At 41.7% G+C, this 19,751-nt stretch overlaps 1 protein-coding gene across 2 annotated transcripts in view; it reads left to right on the plus strand.

The window, feature by feature from the left end:
• tecrb (trans-2,3-enoyl-CoA reductase b) overlaps positions 1 to 19,482 on the plus strand; it is a 38,910-nt gene extending 19,428 nt beyond the window's left edge. For both annotated transcript variants that reach the window (XM_060899192.1, XM_060899191.1), the window contains 8 exons: positions 3,118 to 3,221; positions 6,988 to 7,103; positions 11,900 to 12,005; positions 14,773 to 14,845; positions 15,028 to 15,071; positions 15,444 to 15,501; positions 15,603 to 15,691; positions 18,951 to 19,482. In XM_060899192.1, coding sequence (XP_060755175.1) covers positions 3,118 to 3,221; positions 6,988 to 7,103; positions 11,900 to 12,005; positions 14,773 to 14,845; positions 15,028 to 15,071; positions 15,444 to 15,501; positions 15,603 to 15,691; positions 18,951 to 19,124 — 764 coding nt within the window. In that variant the 3' untranslated portion in view covers positions 19,125 to 19,482. The remainder of the gene's footprint in view (positions 1 to 3,117; positions 3,222 to 6,987; positions 7,104 to 11,899; positions 12,006 to 14,772; positions 14,846 to 15,027; positions 15,072 to 15,443; positions 15,502 to 15,602; positions 15,692 to 18,950) is intronic.
• Positions 19,483 to 19,751: the final 269 nt, after the last annotated feature.

Consider the following 19,751-nt stretch of genomic DNA (forward strand, 5'->3'; position numbering starts at 1 on the left):
AGAGAGAGAGAGAGAGAGAGAGAGTGTGAGTGTTCATTGTGCTGCTTGCTCTACCATTTAACAGTTCTCTTGGTGCTGCAATACTTTTGGGAAACTCGGGCCTGGCCAGTCAGAGCTTTCAGACTGTAAAAAGCATTTGGCTCAGATTGCAAATTCGCTACCAACTTGGAGGCAGAAGAAGTCAAATACCCATTGAAGTGGTTGGCTACAGCCAGTGTTGTAGTCGAGTCACTAAACCTCGAGTCTGAGTCCAGTCTCGAGTCCCCAGTGTTCAAGTGTCTGTGAAGATTCTCAATCATCCAGGTCATAGTAAACTGTGGGTGGTAGAAAAGGGCAACTGGACTTGCTTGAAGATTCTTGAAAACGTTTCACCTCTCGTCCAAAAGGCTTCCTCAGTTCTGTCTGACTAATAGGGAGAATCAGATATTTATCCTCTCATGGATCAGAATCAGAATTCTGATGACAAGCTCATCTAAGGTGTTGTTGAGGCATCATGTTGGTGTGGGTCACTGGAGGCTGGGTGTGAACGGCGAGTCATTAGGGTGATCAAAGGATTGCCCGTTAGGGTGATCAATGGAAAGCTAACTCTCTCTGTCCTCCTGTGAGTCACCGAAAACAGCTGGGTCCTGGCGTACACCCAGCCATCTGGGAAGAGTGCCCAAGACCACATTGTAGATGGTTGATAAACAATGTCTTAGGCCAAGTTTACATTAGACCGTATCTGTCTCGTTTTCTTCGCGGATGCACTGTCCGTTTACATTAAAACGCCTGGAAACGCCGGGAAACGGGAATCCGCCAGGGTCCACGTATTCAATCCAGATCGTGTCAGCTCCGGTGCTGTGTAAACATTGAGAATACGCGGATACGCTGTGCTGAGCTCTAGCTGGCGTCGTCATTGGACAACGTCACTGTGACATCCACCTTCCTGATTCGCTGGCGTTGGTCATGTGACGCGACTGCTGAAAAACGGCGCGGACTTCCGCCTTGTATCACCTTTCATTAAAGAGTATAAAAGTATGAAAATACTGCAAATACTGATGCAAATACTGCCCATTGTGTAGTTATGATTGTCTTTAGGCTTGCCATCCTTCCACTTGCAAGTGGTAAGTGATATGCACTGGGATCACACACACAGCGGCTCAGTCCCGAATCAGTGCTCGTGCGCTTCACTCGCGCGCTCTGTGAGCTGCGCAGGGCCGGAGTGCGCACCCTCCAGAGGGCACTCGCTGTTCAGGGCGGAGTGATTTGGAGCGCAGGATGCCTGCGGAGCCGAGCGTATCCGTGTATTGGCATTGCTGTGTGCACGCTAATTGTTTTAAAAACGTTAATCTGATGATCCGCTGATACGGTCTAATGTAAACCCCACCTTAGACCCCCACCTCTGTTCAGTGATTGCCGTTCCAGGTTGACAAAAATGGCTTCTTTAACTCCTTGCTCATACCAACGATCCTCTCTGGCTAAAATGTGTACGTTACAATCCTGAAATGAGTGTCCTTTGTTGTTAAGATGAATGTAGACAGCCATTTTTGTCAACCTGGAACGGCCATCGCTGAACAGAGGTGGGGGTCTAAGACATCATTTATCAACCATCTACAATGCGGTCTTGGGCACTCTTCCCAGACGGCTGGGTGTACGCCAGGACCCAGCTGTTTTCGGTGACTCACAGGAGGACAGAGAGAGTTAGCTTTCCATTGATCACCCTAACGGGCAATCCTTTGATCACCCTAATGACTCGCCGTTTCACACCCAGCCTCCAGCGACCCACACCAACATGATGCCTCAACGACACCTTAGATGAGCTTGTCATCAGAATTCTGATTCTGATTCATGAGAGGATAAATATCTGATACTCCCTATTAGTCAGACAGAACTGAGGAAGCCTTTCAGATGAGAGGTGAAACGTTTTCAAGAATCTTCAAGCAAGTCCAGTTGCCCTTTTCTACCACCCAGTGTTCAAGTCCAAGTCATTGAAAGAAAAGTTAAATTCAAGTCAGAGTTGAGTCCGAGAACAAGACTCCAACTGTGTCATTTGACGGTGGCTGTTGCTGCCTTTATGTGAAAGCGTCTCTGCTACGGTGTTGGACTAACGTCACTGCTCGACTGCCCCATTTTAGTTAATAGGCTACAGATAAAAAGCTTGTTCATCACTCGGCCTACTATCAACAGGGCAATGAACATCGTGTCACTTCCTTCTCTGGGTGGAGTCTTACCAAATGACGATTGAAGTTCGAGGTTGTCCCTGTCGTCTCCTCGATAGTTCTTCTACATATGGAACACATAGCGGGGCATTTTTTTTTTTTCCCCACTCCACGAGAAGTCTGTAGAAGCAAAGTGGACAATCCTAGCGGCGTCTCTCCAGGCATTTTAGCGCCATTAACGTTAATTTGTTCCTGAACATGACGTATGAACAGGTGAATGTGCATTCTCTTGCACAAAATTAGTATAAAAATCAATGTAGATATAAATATCTTGTCAAATTATGGCATGTTACAAAAAATAAAGAAAAAATCCGAGTCCTCGTCTCCAATTTACAAGTCCGAATGCGGTTAATGCTCGAGTCCAGGTCCGAGTCATCAGTGCTCGAGTCCAAGCCAAGTCATGAGTCCTTAAAATTAGGGCACAAGTCGGACTCGAGTGCTACAAGCCTGGCTACAGCATCGTCATAAAAACAGATTTAATCTCCAATCTGCAAGCTAACAGTGTCGGATCATTTTTTTATTTGATTCAGCTCCAAGAGTTTTGAGAGTGTCCCATAATTCCTTTGGTGCGCTCTTGGTTTCTTCTATCTTGTCTTTGAAAAATGATTGTTTAGCCTTTGTCACCATTGACTGGACTTTGTTTCTCAATGAGCAAAAAGTCCTGTCGTTTTGTGGCTCTTTGAGTTTTCTATACCTGTAGAGTGACTGATCCTGTTCTCTAGTACAGTCCAAGAGTGTCTGATTTTTCATTCTGACAAAAAGTGGAAAATATGTGATTTATTCCTACGGTATGTTCTTGGATGCATCAATAGACACAATCATGCTAGGCTTTGAGGTGCACATTGTGTGTGTGTGTGTGTGTGTGTGTGTGTGTGTGTGTGAGACCGTGTACTGATGCATTGTGGGATTGTTGATGCAGAGGGAAAGTCTCTGAAGGATGAAGACGTGCTGCAGCACTTACCTGTGGGAACCACGGCAACCTTCTACTTTCGAGACCTGGGAGCCCAGATCAGCTGGGTCACGGTAACACACACACACACACTATCTCACCATACACGTATACTCTCATGAGGTAGATATGTAGAACTTTCTCCAGAGACTCTGCTACTTTTCTTCCCTCTTGATGTGACCAAGACCCGCCTACTTTTACAGGAAGAGACGGTTTGATTGACAACCAATCATGTTTACTCACTCCATCTTGCTCTGGAAAATTCATCGTGTCATTGTTCAGAAGTTTGGGTTTGCGTTCTATAGAAGTGCAGAATAGAAACTGCACCACAAATATCAAGATTCTGACTTGTGGGACCAGCCACGCGTCCAAAAACGCATTTACCAACACACACGATGCTCCATCGCTGAGAGAGTGTGAGGATTAGGTGGTGCTATATTGAGGGTGTTTATTAATACCAGTTCAAGACAGCTATGATGACACACTGACTCCTAATGAGTGTGTGTGGTGATTATTACTGACACACTCACACAACAGGCCATTTGCACATCCTGACTTCACTGAGTGACAGATGTCCATGCGGCAGTAAAGACGGAGCTTAAGTTGCATCTCCCATGCAGAAGTTTGCACAGTTTTGTGTTGAGTTTAGTTTCTATTGTTAAACGATTCACTCATATTTGACTTTTTTTTTATGCGATCACACGTTGTCCGTCCACAATTTACAAAAATCGCTGCTACTCCTACAGGATTGATCGGATTTCTATCAAACTCGCATACAATGTTCCCCAGGTGGGTGTGTATAAAAGTTGTCCAGATGGTGGCGCCACTGGTCATATTTACGCTTTTATGGGTGTCTGAAATTTTTAGGTGACTTGTCACATTAAACGCTACTCTTCGTAAACTGCTGGGATGTTTTCACTGAAACTCACCCAGAAGACTCTAAAGACATTCCAGCAAGAATTGTTGACCAGGTGACACCACGTGCCATGGATGTGGCTACACAGGGGTAACGTGCAATTTCTTAAAAATCGCTACTCCTCCTACAGGATTGATCAGATTTCAAACTCGCACACAACAACAGTGGCTGCTATGAGCTCCAGCCTCACTCAGGCTACTTTTTTATTTTTAACTTTTGGAATCCTGCAATTTTTTTTAGAGAAATTGTACAGTTTATTATTTCTTTCCAAACTATAGTGGATATGGACTCGGCTTTTGCACTCAACCGTTCCAGCCTGTTTCTTAAGTTAAAAGTCAGAAATACAGTCATTTAATAGGCTGATTTTACCTGTCTATCTCGCTAAACCTAGCACTGTGCTAATATTAGTCAGCTACCTAGTTAGTGACACTAACTATGCTAACGTGACCTACAGTTGCTATCTGAGGTTTAGTTCTTAGTTGCACATGTTATAGTAAATATTCTACAGTATAATTATTACCAATAGGCATGTATGCTATCAGGTTAGCTAACGTTAGGTGAAATATTATAGTGATTGTGACATGATTGGTTGATCAAACTGAACATAAGCTCCGCCCTTGTTCATTCAGGACTTAAAAAAAACCTTCAATTTTGTATTAATGTACTGAAAAGTACAATGTGCTATGTATCCATATGGACAACAGAGCAACTGGAAATTATTCTATCCACATTCACTGGATATGAGCAATGGCGCTCTCTGGCTACCCTACTACTAGGATATCAGCTCATATACCGTGAGTAGAGAGAAACAAAATGGCAGAGTGTGTTACTGAACCAACCGAGGACGAAATAAAAACTCTACTCGAAAACGAAATCCCAAAAAATACAAAAAAAGCAACAAAATATGGAATGAAAGTATTTGATGGTAAGAACATATCTTTTTTTTTCAAGAACTATTATCACATTTTTCACAAACTGCTCCTGTCATTTTACTTACTTCTACTGTGTTTACATTCTAAGTGGAAATGATTGTCAGATGTTTTGTATAAAGTTTTTATTTATCGAATTTGCAAAAAATTAAAATGCTCTGTTTCTCAAAATCCAGTGAATGTGGAGAGAATAAAACTGTTATTCCACTCAATCTCATCGTACATGGATTATAGCCAACTTGGTGCTACGTGCCTCCTTGGCTATCAGCTCATATACAGTGCCTTGCAAAAGTATTCTTGGTGTTTGTCCTGTTTTGTTGCATTACAAGCTGGAATTAAAGTGGATTTTTGGAGGGTTAGCACCATTTGATTTACACAACATACCGACCACTTTAAAAGGTGAAAATTGTTGTTTTATTGTGACACAAACAATAATTAAGATGAAAAACCAGAAAGCTGGAGTGTGCATAGGTATTCACCCCCCAAAGTCAATACTTTGTAGAGCCACCTTTTGCTGTAATTCCAGCTGCAAGTCTCTTGGGGTGTGTCTCTATTAGCTTAGCACATCTAGCCACTGGGATTTTTGCCCATTCCTCAAGGCAAAACTGCTCCAACTCCTTCAAGTTAGATGGGTTGTGTTGGTGTACAGCAATCTTCAAGTTATGCCACAGATTCTCAATTGGATTGAAGTCTGGGCTTTGATTAGGCCATTCCAAGACATTTAAATGTTTCCCTTTAAACCACTCCAGTGTAGCTTTAGCAGTATGTTTAGGGTCGTTGTCCTGCTGGAACGTGAACCTTCATCCCAGTCTCAAACCTCTGGCCGACTCAAACAGGTTTTCCTCCAGAATTGCCCTGTATTTAGTGCCATCCATCTTTCATTCAGTCCTGACCAGCTTTCCTGTCCCTGCAGATGAAAAACATCCCCACAGCATGATGCTGCCACCACCATGCTTCACTGTAGGAATGGTGTTCTCAGGATGTTTGGTTTACACCACACATGGCATTTCCCATGATGGCCAAAAAGATAACTTTTAGTCTCCTCTGACCAGGGAATCTTCTTCTTTGTGTTTAGGGAGTCTGCCACATGCTGTTGGGCAAACTCCAAAGGGTGTTTTGTTTTGTTTTTTTTTCCCCCTTTTTTCTGGGCACTCTTCCATAAAGCCCTGCCCACTCTGTGGAGTGTATGGCTTAAAATGGTCCTATGGACAGATACTCCCATCTCCACTCTGGATCTTTGCAGCTCCTTCAGTGTTATCTTTGGTGTCTTTGTTGCATCTCTGATTAATGCCCTCCTTGCCCGGTCTGTGAGTTTTGGTGGGCGGGGCCTTCTCTTGTCAGGTTTGTAGTGGTGCCATATTCTTTCCAGTTTGCTATAATGGATTTAATGGTGCTCCGTGGGATATTCAAAGTTTGGGATATTTTTTATAACCCAACCCTGATCTATACTTCTCCACAACTTTGTCTCTGACCTGTTTGGAGGCTCCTTGGTTTTCATGTTGCTTGCTTAGTAGTGTTGCAGAATCCGGGTCCTTCCAGAACAGGTTGATTTATACAGACATCATGTGACTCTTTGATTGCACACAGGTGGATCTTAATCAACTAATTGTGACTTATGAAGTGAATTGGTTGGGCCAGCTCTTATTTAGAGGTCTCATACTAAAGGGGGTGAATACTTATAAACACTCTCGATTTTCTGGGGGATTTTTTTCCCCCCTCTATCTTATTGTTTTGTGTCACAATAAAACAACAATTTTCCCTTTTAAAGTGGTCGGCATGTTGTGTAAATCAAATGGTGCTAACCCTCCAAAAATCCATTTTAATTCCAGCTTCTAATGCAACAAAACAGGACAAACACCAAGGGGGATGAATACTTTTGCAAGACATCGTATGACTCGATTTTGTGGAATAACTGTCGAATATTCCTGTAAAATATCGTCTCTACCAAACGTCATTTCCACAATGTCTGCTTTTCTTTATTTGTTTATTCCTCAGGTGTTTTTGACTGAATACGCTGGCCCACTGATCATCTACCTGATGTTTTACTTCCGTGTGCCGTTTATTTACCCGCCCAAATATGACTTCACCACGAGCAAGCACTGGGTCGTACAGTGAGTGAGACTTTTATAGATATTCTCTTAAACCCAGGGTTCCACAGAATCCTGATTCCCAGGCCACGGACGTTTTATTATAATAAGCATTCACATCTAATTAGCAGGATTATTATCCCGGAGTTTCAGTGACCTTGTATTGAAGAAAGCAGGTTTTAAACACTTTCATGTGTCTGCTTAAAGGCTACAGAGTTCACTCACTGGGTGTACTCCTTTAATATAGGATTCCCACACGCACGCGCGCGCACATGCGGCGTGTCGCCACAAAATGAGTCCAGTGTACCAAACCCCATTCTGAGAGATAAAGCGATTTCAAAAGATGATCTACAGAAAGGTTTTCTAATTACAACCCTGATTCCAAAAAAGTTGGGACAAAGTTCAAACTGTAAATAAAAACGGAATGCAATAATTTACAAATCTCAAAAACTGATATTGTATTCACAATAGAACATAGACAACATATCAAATGTCGAAAGTGAGACATTTTTGAAATTTCATGCCAAATATTGGCTCATTTGAAATTTCATGGCAGCAACACATCTCAAAAAAGTTGGGACAGGGGCAATAAGAGGCTGGAAAAGTTAAAGGTACAAAAAAGGAACAGCTGGAGGACCAAATTGCAGCTCATTAGGTCAATTGGCAATAGGTCATTAACATGACTGGGTATAAAAAGAGCATCTTGGAGTGGCAGCAGCTCTCGGAAGTAAAGATGGGAAGAGGATCACCAATCCCCCTAATTCTGCGCCGACAAATAGTGGAGCAATATCAGAAAGGAGTTCGACAGTGTAAAATTGCAAAGAGTTTGAACAGATCATCATCTACAGTGCATAATATCATCAAAAGATTCAGAGAATCTGGAAGAATCTCTGTGCGTAAGGGTCAAGGCCAGAAAACCATACTGGGTGCCCGTGATCTTCGGGCCCTTAGACGGCACTGCATCACACACAGGCATGCTTCTGTATTGGAAATCACAAAATGGGCTCAGGAATATTTCCAGAGAACATTATCTGTGAACACAATTCACCGTGCCATCCGCCGTTGTCAGCTAAAACTCTATAATTCAAAGAAGAAGCCGTATCTAAACATGATCCAGAAGTGCAGACGTCTTCTCTGGGCCAAGGCTCATTTAAAATGGACTGTGGCAAAGTGGAAAACTGTTCTGTGGTCAGACGAATCAAAATTTGAAGTTCTTTATGGAAATCAGGGACGCCGTGTCATTCGGACTAAAGAGGAGAAGGACGACCCAAGTTGTTATCAGCGCTCAGTTCAGAAGCCTGCATCTCTGATGGTATGGGGTTGCATTAGTGCGTGTGGCATGGGCAGCTTACACATCTGGAAAGACACCATCAATGCTGAAAGGTATATCCAGGTTCTAGAGCAACATATGCTCCCATCCAGACGACGTCTCTTTCAGGGAAGACCTTGCATTTTCCAACATGACAATGCCAAACCACATACTGCATCAATTACAGCATCATGGCTGCGTAGAAGAAGGGTCCGGGTACTGAACTGGCCAGCCTGCAGTCCAGATCTTTCACCCATAGAAAACATTTGGCGCATCATAAAACGGAAGATACGACAAAAAAGACCTAAGACGGTTGAGCAACTAGAATCCTACATTAGACAAGAATGGGTTAACATTCCTATCCCTAAACTTGAGCAACTTGTCTCCTCAGTCCCCAGACGTTTACAGACTGTTGTAAAGAGAAAAGGGGATGTCTCACAGTGGGAAACATGACCTTGTCCCAACTTTTTTGAGATGTGTTGTTGTCATGAAATTTAAAATCACCTAATTTTTCTCTTTAAATGATACATTTTCTCAGTTTAAACATTTGATATGTCATCTATGTTCTATTCTGAATAAAATATGGAATTTTGAAACTTCCATATCATTGCATTCCGTTTTTATTTACAATTTGTACTTTGTCCCAACTTTTTTGGAATTGGGGTTGTATGCACAAAAATATGTTCCTTAATCTGTAATATATATATATATATATATATATATATATATATAAGTATGTATGTGTGTGTGTATATGTATGTGTGTCAACAAAATATTATAGTGTAAAACGACCAGTAATTATGAGCTAGTAGGCCAAATAAATGTTAGTGTTCTGCATTAATTTCAGTTCACATGTCATAAAGTTTATAGCTGATTTTCTCCAAACTTGATTTTCTGATGATACTTTAAATATTTTCACTAATTTCTCTGGAGGGGCGGCACGGTGGTGTAGTGGTTAGCGCTGTCGCCTCACAGCAAGAAGGTCCGTGTTCGAGCCCCGTGGCCGGCGAGGGTCTTTCTGTGCGGAGTTTGCATGTTCTCCCTGTGTCCGCGTGGGTTTCCTCCGGGTGCTCCGGTTTCCCCCACAGTCCAAAGACATGCAGGTTAGGTTAACTGGTGACTCTAAATTGAGCGTAGGTGTGAATGTGAGTGTGAATGGTTGTCTGTGTCTATGTGTCAGCCCTGTGATGACCTGGCGACTTGTCCAGGGTGTACCCTGCCTTTCGCCCGTAGTCAGCTGGGATAGGCTCCAGCTCGCCTGCGACCCTGTAGAACAGGATAAAGCGGCTAGAGATGATGAGATGAGATGCACTCACTGGCCAGTTTATTCGGAACACACATCCATCCACCTGCTGTCCTGTTCTCTGAAGTTCTCTAATCAGCCGATTCCTCGATGCATCAAATCATACAGATACAAATCAAGAGCTTCAGTTAATGTTCACAATGTTTAAACATCAGAACGGGTAAAATTGTGATCTCAAAGTGTGACTGACTTTCACTGTGCCATGGGTGTTGGTTTGAGCCAGATGAGGGTGAGGTTTGAGTATTTCAGAAACTGCTGATCTCCTGGGGTTTTCACACACAACAGTTGCTAGAGTTTACACAGAATGGTGCGGAAAACAAAAAACAAACAGTGAGTAAGCGACAGTTCTGTGGGTGGAAACAAACGCCTTGTTGATAAGAGAGAGGGTCAGAGGGAAATGGACAGATTCAAGGTGGTTTGGGCTTTTTTGCCAGGAAGGATATAGTAACTCATATAATCACTCTTTACAACCGTGGTGAGCAGAAAAGCATCTCAGCATGCAACAGCAGGAAGAACAACACATTCAGTTCCACTCCTGCAGCCAAGAACGGGGATCTTAGAATCAGCAAGAAGTTCCTAATAAAGTGGCTGGGGAGTGTGTATAGATAATTAGAATATCCAATAAAACAACTTTTTTTTTTTTTTAAATTTATATATAGCCTAAAAATGCCTGCATTCACGTACTGTGTTCTACATTTTTAAATTTCATTTACGAAGTTCCACACTTAAGAGTATATGGAGATGCATCGATCTGATTTTTGATGGCGTTTGCGACTGTACGAATGGTGTACGTGTACCGCCACAGGGAACCTGATCATCAGGGTAGGGCAACGTGTATATGTTCAAAGTATATGGCCTAATGGTTAGAGAAGCAGCTTTTGGGACCAAAAGGTTGCCAGTTTGATTCCCTGGATCAGCAGGAAAAGCTGAAGTGCCCTTGAGCAAAACACCGAACCCCCAACTGCTCCTCAGGCTGCTCTGGGTGTGTTGTACGTCGCTCATAATATCGGTCTGTAGAATGAACCTCGTTGTCGTTGAAGGTAAAATGAAGTGACGTGACGTGATTCTTCTGCTTAGTGTTATTTTCTTTCCCCACTCGCACATCTATTAGAAATTTTGTGAGAAGATTAATGAAAGGAACAAGAAGTTTGCTTTGTAAACAGTCTATATTAAAGTGTAATTTTTTTTTTTTTTTACTGCGTCCAGATTGTGTAATAGCGACACCTTGTGTTCAAACTAGGAACTTCCTTTTCTAAACTTTATTTAACCCTGTTTAAAGGTAGACTGCCTTTCAGATTTTTCAAGTGTAGGTCATAAGAATTTTCCCTACACCCAGTTATTTTTGTTTAGTGACCGAAAGCTACTGAATTCGAATTACAGACTTCCAATTGTATTAGTTTTTTTTTTTGTTTGTTTGTTTTTAAAGCAGAACAATTAATGAATTTTGGGCCGCATGGCTCTAAATTCTCTATTTTTTCCTGCTTCACCATGACCCAATTCAAGATACTACGTCATGCATCACATGGTGGGCTTTCCCCGTTCGTGCAAGGCATTGTGGGATACAAATTTGAAACAGGAGAGAAAATGGAGGATGTGAGTGTGCGAATGAAACGTGAAAGAGCGACTACAGTAACGGGAAGAAAGTGAGAAGAAAAGACGTTATGTTCTATACGAAGGAAAGGAAACGCAGGACCAAACTAATAAATATGGGCGCTCAGCGAGCACCTCGGTGTGATCAGCTGTTCGTTTAGCGACAGAATGATGGAACTGTCAGTGCACGCTCAAAGGGAAACCTGTAGATGGCAGTAATGCAACACTGTGGATGCCAGCTGCCGTAAAACCCAAAAGAAGAAGAAGGTAAACCTGCACATGCGCACACGGACTTCCTCTCTCTGCTTGACTGTGGGAAGCGAGCGATTTCATGCACATTATTTGCTTTAATCCCCTCAAATTAAATAACTTCCCAGCCACAGAATGGCCTGATATTTTGTGAGATATTACAGAAATAAACAGATATCACAATCACCACATTTCAGACGGAACTAAATTTCACCGATTTTATGAAATCAAAAGGCCATCTCGCTTTAACCCTTATTTTTAGTTTAGGACTTTTTTGAGATTTTGTGTGTGTGTGTGCACTAAATTAGCCTTTTACTGTATTAAAAAAGTGAGAGGGCTGATGGGTAACGCAATTCTCCTGTGCTGTAGCTTGGCGTGTATGTGTCACTCCTTCCACTACGTCAAGAGACTCCTGGAGACACTGTTCGTCCACCGCTTTTCTCATGGAACCATGCCTCTACGCAATATCTTCAAGGTGAACACACACACACACACACACACACACAGAGAGAAAACAAAGCAATTAAAAGTCAATTAGTAACATTTTATTTCTATCCAACTAACTAACTTTACCATGATGATTATTTCCACCACAGCACTGTTGTTGTCTTGAATCTGGTTGCTCAGGTGGTGCTGAGGTGGCTTTTTTTTTTTTTTCTTTTTTCCCCCTGTGACAAATCATGATTGATTGATTGATTGATTATTAAAATTATTAACCAGTCCCTTTAAACTTGTTGCTGTTTTGTACAGAAAATGTATAATGATCGTTGAAAGTTTATTGTAAGATGATACGGTATTTTTTTTTAAAAATTATTATTTTATGTAAGGAGTCTCCAGTGTCAGGACTTTTGTAATAATGTTCACAGGATTTTTGACAAACTTCAGGAGTTTAATTTGGTAAGCTGTGTCTTTGACACTATGAATGGATAAAATGTATGACGTGCTCCAGTTTTCAGCTAACAGTTTATTTTTGAAATATTTTCAACACAAGAAGATAAACTTCATATCGTATCTTCGCGCCACCATGTAATATTCTTCATATTATATGGACACATCCACACCAAAAAAAAGCGTTAATGAAAAGAATTTTAATTTTGAACCGGTTCGCCGTTTTGACAACGCAGCGGGAAAACACTGGGAGTGACGTCATCGGAGTGAAATAACCGGAGATGATATCCATACAGGACACTTTTTCGATGGAATAAAAACGTGTTCTATTCCCTTCTAGCGGGTTTCATTCGTTTGGTTTGATGGCATGCAATATTGTTAGCATATCGCTTATCCTATGTGTATTACGACACTCTACCCAATGGAGAATGAGCGTTGAATATGGTTTACGATATTGCATGGTTGTCAAGACATGATGCCACACATCGGAGACGTAAAACATAGCGAGCTAGCGAGCGAGCGACTGGGACAATTTTGCCGCTTTTCCACTACCAGCGCGGCTGAGTCGGGCTGAGCCGTGCCGTGCTGAGTTGGGCTGAGTTGAGCTGAGTTGGGCTGTTGGAGTTGCATTTCGACTACAACCGCGCTGGCTGGAAGTGGGTGGACACATTGGGTGGAGTTAGCAAAAGTGGGTGGACGTCACGTAATGTCGTTAGGCGGCACAAACAGTGACATCAGTGATCTTTTAAGCGGTAGTCTCACAACCCGGATAGTAAACAATAAACATGGAGTCATTAGTGTTGCTGGTCTTGGTGCTGTGGCTTGTTGTCACCGACAACGCCAACAGACACTGGTAAGAGCTTATAGATGAGGCGAGGCGCATAAGGCTTCAGAAATTCTCGTAATTCGTAATTATTATTCTTCCGAGTTTACAGTGTTTACAGATCCCAGCGTGCTCGCGGGGCGTGTGTGGGCATGTGAGGACACTCCTCCTCACCAATCAGTGCACAGGGGAGTGTCTCCTCACGCCCCCAGCCTCACTCGGCTCGGTTTGGCTCGCTTCAGCCCCACTCCAAAACCGTGCAAGTTTTGGGTGCTAAGCAGGGCTGAAGCAAGCCGAGTCGTGCTGCTCTAAGGTAGTCGAAACGCGAGCCGTGTCGGGATGAAGCGAGCTGAAGTGAGCTGAAAAAGGGTAGTGGAAAAGGGCCATTTGTAAACCAACATGGCTGCCAGCTTTGCTTCGTTACAAAATACAGAAGATTTTGAGAGAATTTTGGAAGATGTGTTGAACACCTGAAAGGAATGTGTATTATAATAATAATATTGTCTGGCTTTTTTTCGTGGTCGATCAGATATATTCCATTCAGCTACTATTCTTCGACTCGTTCAGTATCGTTCTAGCTGAATGGAATATATCTGATATACCACTCAATATTATCCGGCCAATATTATTTAAATGTCCCTCAGATCCGCGATGTGTTTCGTATGAAAAATGCAAGTTTTTCAACACGAGATGATAAACTTCATCTCTTCAACCCAATGTGTGATTTTATTATATCGACACATTCACAGACAAAAAGCACCCAAATTTATCAAAACATCAATTTATTATCGATTTCCTCACGAGTGACCGAGATCGAGGTCACGGTTTTGGTTCTCCATGTCCCGGATGGAGCTCAGGTGAAAAATAAATGAGTGGTGTATTTCCCAATAAAACACTCGTCTCCATGTCCGTGAGCAGTTACTGGGGTTGTGTGATTTTTAGAGGAAACATTGTGCTAATATGATCGAGCTTATAACCTCAGTACAGTGGCCAGAACGCACATCTGGTGCAGCTGTTACTGACGACGAATGGAAAGTTATTTATTTATTATATCCTTCAGAAAAACACAGCATTTTTTCCCCCCTGTTAATCGACTGTTAATCACGTCATCTTTTTGTTCATGGGATTTTGTCTATCTGTACAAACTTAATTTTAATTGCTTCAGAAGGTAATTAATGTAATTTCTTCTTGTTGAGGATCTTTTCCTCTTCAGTAGAATGGGTTAGCCAAGTTTTGAAACTTTAACTTCAGATATATCATGTCATTGTAAAAAATAATAATAATAATAATAATGATAAATGGGTGTTTAATAACCTTCCTGAAGCTTGTCAGCATTATCAGTTACTTTTCTAATTTCACTTGCTCCCATTTTGATTATCAAGCATAAAAGGCAAGTTTTATCTCCCTGACGTTACCTTAAAGCAGTTTTTATCTATTTAGTTTAAAGAACAGCTTGTGTCTCTTTGTCCCTGGATCAGTGGAATGATTTACATTAAACTGCGTGTGTGTGTGTGTGTGTGTGTGTTTCTAGAACTGTACGTACTACTGGGGATTTGCAGCATGGATGGCTTACTACATCAACCACCCACTATACACACCACCTAGTGAGTACATGCTAACCACACACGCGCACACTTTACATTCTGAACAGCTTGTGTTTCCAAATGAAAATCCCAAGAGTTGGGTTTTGAGCTCTGATTTCCTTTGGTTCAGACAGGAAGTCTGTGGGTTGTAATCGGGCCGCCCACTAAATATTTCTCACTCTGATATTGTGTTCATGTTTCAGCCTACGGAGAGCAGCAGGTGAAAGTGGCCCTCATTATTTTCCTGGTAAGTCCCAGGATTTCTGAAACTCTCGCCGGATAATTAACAGGAAGTTATAAGTCGTATGTTACACTACTAGATGAAGGGAACCTAAATCACTCGCTGTGACCTACAGGAGTTCTGAGAGGAGTTACTCTGTGTTCATGAGCTAATCATCACCCAGTTAAAGAGCATGAGCGAACCTGCTGAGTGTTCTGACTCGTCTTTCACCTCGGCCTCTGTTTGTTAGTTAAACGCGAGGCTAATCTGAGGACCTGCACAGACCGCGCACGGATTTAACACTCATTGTTAAACGGAACTGGAGTCTGGACACCACCCTGATATTACTGACGTTTAAAAAAATATATATATAAACACTCTTCTTGTCTGTCTGTTCAGTTCTGCCAGATCGGAAACTTCTCGATCCATATCGCACTGAGAAATCTACGACCACCAGGTGAGGCTTCATTCACTCGAGGACACAAACGAGATCTGAGGTAACTTTTACTTTCTCTTTACTTCTGGGGTTTTATAATAAATAAATGCTGCATTTCTCAGGATCTAAAACGAGGAAGATCCCGTATCCGACAAAGAACCCCTTCACCTGGATCTTTCTGCTCGTTTCCTGCCCTAATTACACATATGAGGTCAGTGCTCTCTCTCTCTCTCTCTCTCTCTCTCTCTCCTTCTCTCGCCCCTTTATCTATCTCTTTATCTCTGTCTTGCCCCTTATCTGTTTTTCTCTCCCTTTATCTCACTCTGTCTATCTGACTCACTCTTGCCCCTCCTATCTATCTATCTATCTATCTATCTATCTATCTATCTATCTATCTATCTATCTATCTATCTATCTTTTTTCTCTCTCCCCCTTTATATCTGTCTCTTGCACCTTTAGCTACATCTCTCTCTCTCTCTCTCTCTCTCTCTCTCTCTCGCTCGCTCGCTCCTTTATCTCTCTCTCCCCTTTATATCTCTCTTGCAACTTTAGCTATATCTCTCGCTCCTTTATCTATCTCTTTATCTCTCTCCCCCTTTATATCTGTCTCTTGCACCTTTAGCTACATCTCTCTCGCTCCTTTATCCATTTCTTTATCTCACCCTTTATATCCATCTCTTGCCCCTTTATCTCTATCTATCTATCTATCTATCTATCTATCTATCTATCTATCTATCTATCTATCTATCTATCTATCTATCTTTTTCTCTCCCCCTTTATATCTATCTCTTGCACCTTTAGCTATCTCTCTCTCGCTCCTTTATCCATCTCTTTTTTCTCTCTCCCCCTTTATATCTATCTCTTGCACTTTTAGCTACACTATATATAATATATATATATCACCCTTTTATCTAATCGCTTAGTTTTTCTCTCCCTTTATTTCTCTCTCTGTCTATATCTGACTCTCCCTCTTTCTCTCTCACACTAAGTCCAGTGTGTATAGAGTTAATGTCCATGTGGAAGAAACGACCCCCATAAATCGCCAAGCATTTCAGAGCAGTAACACAGATCAGTGTTCGGTGTCTAAACCTGAGACCATAATTTCACAAAAACGGAAGAAATTCGATCCTCGTACAGCTGAACTGCGTTTACTCCATCGACTCTAAAAGGCATTAGCTCCATTTACACCCGGCGTAATAAGTCAGGAATAACAGACCTGGTGTGGTGGTGTGGAATTAGTTGCCACACTGAAGTTAATTTCCTCTAACACCATAACGGTACGATCCAAAGTGTTTTATTCCTCTTATTCCTGCACTCATTTGCTAACATTACATTTAAAAAAATTATTACTCAATGACACTTTTTAAATCCATTTGTAGCACGGGCGATTGCTCTAAGACAGCGAGGGAGGCTCAGCCTCCTCTAAAAATGACGAACATCATGTAGGATGAATTGCGCTAGGCTTATGTTATAGCCGACCTTATAACATTGCTATTTCAGATCCAGAATCATAGAAATATATGTGCTCAACTCACTACAGTGCGAAATCATTCCGTTATAACTTTCCCCAGTTCGCCTAATGTGTGCGTGAGTTTTTCCCCCTCGTGACAGCGCGATGCAGCCCAGCCTCAGTGCACTTCAATGGCATTTGGGAGCTATGCGCTTTTCAATCTCAAAATGCAAGATGATTATTGGACAAATACTGCGAAAATGCCCGCCCACGGACTCCCAGCCTCACAGTGGGAGGGACATGGCAGTTTCCGCGAGGAGACTGGTGATTGGTGAAAGCGGCCGGATATTTTCTTTGATTGACAGCTCGTTTCAACTATAGACAGGCAGCGGTGAATTTCAGTTCAGTCCCATGCGGCTTCGCAAGTGCTGTGGTGTATTGTAAGAGATCAGCTTACATTTCGATTTCATTCATTACATACGGTTTCTACCAGCTTTTTTAGTTTGTATATATTTTCATTGTAAATAAAGTGTAAATATAGTGTTGTCAAGTTTGCTATCTTAGTTCCAGAAATTTCGTTTATTTGAGTGACTGAACTTGAGGGGGCTAGTCAGCTAGCAAGAAAGCTGCACACGGATGCCAAGCATTGCTGATTTAATTTTGGCGAAGCCATTTGCCAGTCTTCCTTTCGAGGAAAAAATTAAAGAGCAGGGTAGAGCAACGCCTCAAATTGACTTGGTGAAAAAGGTAGGGAATAATACTCGTTCCTTTCAGCTCTCCTGGTACGAGAAAGTGAATTGGCTACGTAACAGCAAGTGACCCACATCAACAACAGTAAATGGGCTACTTTAGTAATATGTCATGGATGGGCCAAAAATATAGAATCTATTTAAAATGTTTATGCTGAGTATATTATATTGGAATATATATTTCTCTGGATATGAATTAAACACAGCTACAATTTGGAAAACATTTTTAAACAAAAACACAGCCGAGAACATTTCACACTACAGACCTGGATTAAAAGTGAAGGGTTATCAAAATTGTCAATAAAACATTTCTCAGTCAAAATAAGTAAAATATAGGGAAAGTGTCATTGAATGAAATGTGTGGCCCCCAGCTCTATGTTTGGCTCCCCAAGGTCAGTGCTTGTGCCTATTCCAGAACACTCTGCTGTTACTGCTGAGGTTCCTGACAAAGAGCTGCTTTCAATAATGATCAATTTTTAAACAACATGCCACAATTTTAAAATATAAAATGTTAAAATATACCCCTCCCCCCAACACCACCATCATGTATATTGGACAGTAGGCTAATGGGCCAAAAGAACCTGTTATTTCACAGTTTGTGACGCTGCCAACAATCAGCCAGATCAGAGGCAAGAGTATGGGCAAAATTGATGTTTTTTCTTTTAAAATCTGGAAATATCGTAACCGACCAGCCTCCCCTGTTTGAAAGACTACCAGCCGCCACTGATTTATAGTCACATTTAATGTCCTTAATGTTTATATTTTTTTTCCTGTTCTACAGTAAGTTGTATTATAGCTGTGACAGTCACTCCCTCTCGGTAATGAGATTAAACTACACACACAGTTTGTCTTGTTACCAAGAAACCCTAAAAGCGTAAACCCCTCTTTCCTGAAGCGGTCAGAAATCTTAGTTCCTCTGACTGATGCACATCACTGACACTGGAGACTCCTTCCAGGAACATCCCATAAACACATTTCTGCTTATAGAAAACTTCACCAAAGCAATAGTTCTCAGTGAGTGTGCCTTTTACTGTGTGTATTAGATGTTGCTTATTCACTGTACAATTCTGTGTTACGTTACCATAGAAATAACGTATCAGAACTCGTACACCGGTGATTCACTGTTACTGCGCTTGTTTGACACATTTGTGCTCATATTAAGTAAAATACATTTGATTTAATATTATAGATTTTTAAATATATCATGACTATCTGATTATTTATATATATATATATATATATATATAAAATGTGTGTGTGTGCGCGCGCAGTTGGGCTCATGGCTGGGCTTCACCCTGATGACTCAGTGTCTGCCGGTGGCCTTCTTCACACTGGTGGGCTTCATCCAGATGACCGTGTGGGCAAAAGGGAAACACCGCAGCTACCTGAAAGAGTTCCGTGACTACCCACCTCTGCGTTCTCCAATCCTGCCCTTCATCCTGTAAAAACCACACCCACTACCTGACATCACCTACAGAAGACCCTATGCCCTTCCTGGTTCCGTTCCATCTCGCCACGCTCCCTAAAGCCTTCACCAAGGGCTGCTTTCACAGCAATGACAATTTTATTAGCTTGATCTGATAACTGAATAAACGTGTCCAGGGGGTGGACGAGGGACGAGGTAAAGGGCTGCTGGTGAGATTCTGGACTTGACTGTTCCTAAACCACTGTTGTGTTTAACACCTGTAAACTAAAACATGCGTTGTGTGTGTTTTTTTTTTTTTTTTTCCCAGCTCAAATTATTCATGCAGTATTCATGGACGTGTAGTCTAATAAAGATTAATAAAACAAAACATTTTATGACATGGCCCAGATTTTGAATAGTGCCACTCTCGATGTTGATTTGTGTAAAAATTAGTCACGGTAAACAAACACCAAAGCAGAATTACGTAACATGCATTTTGAATGTAATTATTTATTTTAAAAGGTGCTTAAATCAGCGCTTGATCAGGCAAGAGACGTTTAGTGTCTTTAGTTTCACACTGGAGCGACGACTTACATTATCAAGCACTTTCTTTTTCAATAGAGATCTTGCAGTCACATGACCGGAAAGTACACAACCGCCATCTTGT

The sequence above is a fragment of the Neoarius graeffei genome, chromosome 18 (genome assembly GCF_027579695.1).
Source record: "Neoarius graeffei isolate fNeoGra1 chromosome 18, fNeoGra1.pri, whole genome shotgun sequence".
In the NCBI taxonomy this organism is placed as follows: Eukaryota; Metazoa; Chordata; class Actinopteri; order Siluriformes; family Ariidae; genus Neoarius; species Neoarius graeffei.